The 4204-nt window shown below is 38.7% G+C and overlaps 1 protein-coding gene across 1 annotated transcript; it reads right to left on the minus strand.

Moving 5' to 3' along the window:
• Window positions 1-1765: 1765 nt before the first annotated feature.
• On the minus strand, window positions 1766-2728 carry LOC107661926 (gastrula zinc finger protein XlCGF8.2DB-like). The gene is made up of 2 exons (XM_016451722.1): window positions 2164-2728; window positions 1766-2076 (listed from the first exon to the last, which is right to left on the minus strand). Exons 1-2 carry the CDS (start codon window positions 2726-2728, stop codon window positions 1766-1768), a joined length of 876 nt encoding a protein of 291 aa, XP_016307208.1.
• Between the last annotated feature and the right edge of the window lie 1476 nt (window positions 2729-4204).

Raw genomic sequence — 4204 nt, forward strand, 5'->3', positions numbered from 1 at the left:
CACACACACACACACACATATGTTTACTTAGCTATCTAAATGGGGACATTACATAGACTTCTTACACCCGTCTTGCTGTAGTCCATATTAATAGTAAACCAGCCTGTAAAATCTACACAGTGAACGCCAAACTACGCAATCACAATACAACTACTATTAGCGGAAGTGCTTTATGGAAATATGACACATTATAGTTCGAAAATGGCGGCGCCCGTGCTTACGTAAAAATAAGGTGGATAGGGCACCTCAGTTGTGGGTATTGAGGGTGGATACAACTCCTGCCGTATCTGGGAATCAAACCTGCAACCTTTGAGTTACAAGTCCAACTCTCTACGTTGTGGCCTCGAGGTGATGACATCACCACTGTCTTGATGCCTCTGTGACGAGTCGAGCAGTTCACGGTGCTTGTATACTTGTTTAATGGTCATTTATGTTTTTTTTCAGGTACAGGACTATTTATGCATCTTTTCTGGTGTTTGCGGAAAGAAATGGACATTTAGCAACAAATGGCATTTAGGACATTTAGGCAACGATGCATATATGTTAAAATCTTGAAGACCTGGGTTTTTTCTTCGTTCGAGCAATTATGTTATTGTTATTGAATGTCACTTGTCAAAGTTCAAACATGAAAGTGAGAGGAATTCTTGAGATGGATCTCAAGTGCTGACAATTTTATTCTACTGATTATTCATATTTTGACATTTATCTGTATGACCATTAGGATGAGATTTTATGATCAGTGCCACACTGTAAAAAATAAAAAGTTGAGAAAACCAGCTTCAGCAGATTTTTTAGTTTTCTCAACTTGTTTTCAGTTTATACAACAAAAAGTTGAGAGAACTCAAAAATCGTCTGAAGCTGGTTTTCTCAACTTTTTATTTTGTACAGTGCAGTTTGTTTCTCATCGCCAGTAACGTGAATGATGCAATTCCTTTATTGTTGTGTACATATTAGAAAACCAAACTACTGCAGAACTGTCATTTTCTGCCAGGTAGGCACAATGCGTGTCTTTGCTGTTTGCAAACACCCAAATGATATATATTGAAAAATTTTCAATTCACATTTATTTGTATAGCACTTTTCACAATACATAAAATGTAAAAGTGGGTTTACAGAAAATGCATGATTCTGTCTTACAATCAGGAGAAGGCTGTTATCCGTCATTGGTGATTGTCAAATATAATAAAGAACATCCAATATTGAGAGGGATGTATCTGAATACTTAATTATGTGAGTTTATATCAGTTACTTTAACACCCCGTCAGCCTGCGCCATCTAGAGTATCATGACTGAACTATATATTCTATTATACATCTACCACATTAATCATCGCAATTACAATATCAAGGGAAATATTCGACATTGATATTTATCATAATCATGCAGATGTTAGAGGTGTTATCATTACTCATTATCACACCACAATACAACATTAGCCTAATTGTCAAAATCAACAAACTTTAATTGGCTTTTCTCCAGTTTGGTGCCATTTCAGCGTATCATCTGTCTTGATACAATCAAAAAACACAATTCTTCACACACTGTCTTTTCTGGTGTAATTTTTTAATTTTAAACAAGTTCCTGTTTAAAGGCTTTCCCTTTGTATAATCGTTCAGGTGGTTCTTCAGGGATAATGGCCAAAGAAAGTTTTAACTGTACTGATGACCATTAAATAGTCTTTCTTCACAATGAAAAAGCAGATTTAAGTGTCTCTGTTGTGGATTTTTAGCGTTCCTTAATGTGTCTGAAACTCTTCCCACGCTGATCACATGTGAGGCTTTTCTCCAGCGTGAATCTTCTCCTCGTGTCTTTTCATACGTCCTGACTGACTGAATCTCTGGTCACAGTGTGAACACTTGTAAGGTTTCTCTCCAGTGTGAACTCTCTGGTGCTGTCTCAGTTCAGCATCTCTAACAAAGGTCTTCCCACAATCAAAGCACATGTGATCCTTCACACCAGTGTGTCTTTTCTGGTGCAATTTTAAAGTACTCAGCTGATTAAAACTCTTTCCACAGAAAGAACACATGTGAGGCTTCTCCTTTGTATGAACATGCAGGTGCCTCTTTAAGGATGATGCTGAAACACACATTTGTCCGCACTGATCACAGTAAAATGGTCTTTCTCCAGAGTGAGAACGCAGATGTAATTGAAGACTGAAGGCACATGTGAAACTCTTCTCGCATTGATCACATGGGTACGGCTTCTCTCCAGTGTGGATTTTTATGTGTTGTCTCAGAGCTACTTTTTGTCTGAAACTCTTGCCGCACTGATCACACGTGTGTGGTTTCTCTCCAGTGTGGATTCTCATGTGTACCTTAAGGTTTCCTTTTAGTGCAAAACTCTTCTCGCACTGATCACATGTGTGCGGTTTCTCTCCAGTATGGATTACCATGTGTCGTTCAAGTATTGCTTTTGTTGCAAAACCGTTCCCACATTGATCACATGTGTGTGGCTTCTCTCCAGTGTGGATTCTCATGTGATCTTTAAGGGCTCCTTTATCTGCGTAACTCTTCCCGCACTGATCACACGTGTGCGGCTTCTCTCCAGTGTGGATTGTCATGTGTACCTTAAGGTTTCCTTTTTGTCTGAAACTCTTCCCGCATTGATCACATGCGAAAGGCTTCTCTCCAGTGTGGATTGTCATGTGTTTCTTAAGCTGATCTTTTAGTGCAAAACTCTTCCCACACTGATCACATGTGTGTGGCTTTTCTCCAGTGTGGGATATCATGTGTATCGTAAGATTACCTTTATGTGTGAAACTCTTCCCGCACTGATCACATGAGTACGGCTTCTCTCCAGTGTGGATTCTCATGTGAATTTTAAGACTTCGTTTGAATGGGAAACTCTTCGCACATTGAGGGCAGGTTACAGATTTTTTGGCTTTTCTTGTCCATAATAAATTACTCTCATTACGTGAGGAAGCTGATGATTTTTCTGCAGTTTTGACATCATGTTGTTTCTCTTCCGCTTCACTCAGTTCTTCACTCTCCTCGCTCTCCTCCATCAGGTCTAAAATGAAAGAAAAAAATATATGTAACTTTTGGCACTCATCTTGCAGAAGAACATTGTAGCCGGAGCTACTTCTCTCTGTTTATGTAGATGACGAGCAGTGTCGGGAAGGTTACTTTGGAAATGTAATGTTACAGATTACAAGTTACCTTACTTAAAATGTAATAAGTAGTGTAACTATTCCAATTAGTTTTTGATTACTTTTCTAAATTTCTAATGAATGTTTTCAACTGTTAATCATTTTGAAACACTTGAACCAGGGGTTAACCTTACAATAGTACCCAACACTGATGACTTACAAAATCCTTCATCACTTGAATAAAGATTATAATCATTTAATTTTAAACCACAGCCACCACAAAATCAGACTTCAGCACCTCTTTTTTACTTTGAGATCATTCTGAGGTGAAATACAGATTTAAAATCATCACGAAATAGTTTAATAGCTATGATACTGTTTTTGATATCAAATCTTTGCATAGCTATGACAGGAAACACTGGCATTCCACACTTTCAGTGGAGATGTGGATTGATGTAATTGTCAGACGTGGTGCGCTGCTAATTCAAATAAAGGAACCAATCAAAAGCATCAGAAGAGCATCGCTTTACTAATTGGCCTTCAAATGGCAGGAGGCATCGTGCACATCAAAAAACAGGCAAAGCAACAAATTAATATTATTCAACATACCTAGCTTTTTACAGAAAATATTCAGATGTAACTCCCTTTGTATTTGTTACCATTTTCATAAGTAACTGTAATTATTATTATTATTTTAACAGATTACTGCGGAAGCCCTGAATCGCAACGTGAAAAATAAAATTCAATATGGGGAAAAAAATTAAAGTAGTGTCTTAGATCCTTCCTGAGCCTCAGGCCCCGTCTACACTAGTGCGTTTTCGTTTTAAAACGGCGTTTTAGAATGAAAACGATCCCCGTTTACACTGGCGTTTCAGAAACGATCTCCGTTTACACTACACGACCGAAAACGCATGTCACGTGGCCATTCATGCAGGTACAACGTCTCAGGTTACTTGTGTAACCATGGTTCCCTGAGTAGGGAACGAGACACTGTGTCCTCTAGGGGTCGCTATGGGGAACGCCTCGTCGTGATCCGTGTCTGAAGCATACATTGAAAAAACACCAACAACACGTTGGCCGGTGACAGCCCATGACGTCACTACCGGTGCGACTATA

The sequence above is a fragment of the Sinocyclocheilus anshuiensis genome, unplaced genomic scaffold, assembly GCF_001515605.1.
Source record: "Sinocyclocheilus anshuiensis isolate Anshui unplaced genomic scaffold, SAMN03320099.WGS_v1.1 scaffold1040, whole genome shotgun sequence".
NCBI lineage: Eukaryota > Metazoa > Chordata > Actinopteri > Cypriniformes > Cyprinidae > Sinocyclocheilus > Sinocyclocheilus anshuiensis.

Bases quoted from the DNA above. Each gene is read 5' to 3' on its own strand.
- LOC107661926 (XM_016451722.1), bottom strand. From the start codon at position 2,728: ATGATATCCCACACTGGAGAAAAGCCACACACATGTGATCAGTGTGGG. The intron at 2,077-2,163 runs GTGCCTTCAGTC...TGTGTGTTTCAG, and splicing joins ATGCGAGAAGAGTTTCACAT to CATCATCCTTAAAGAGGCAC.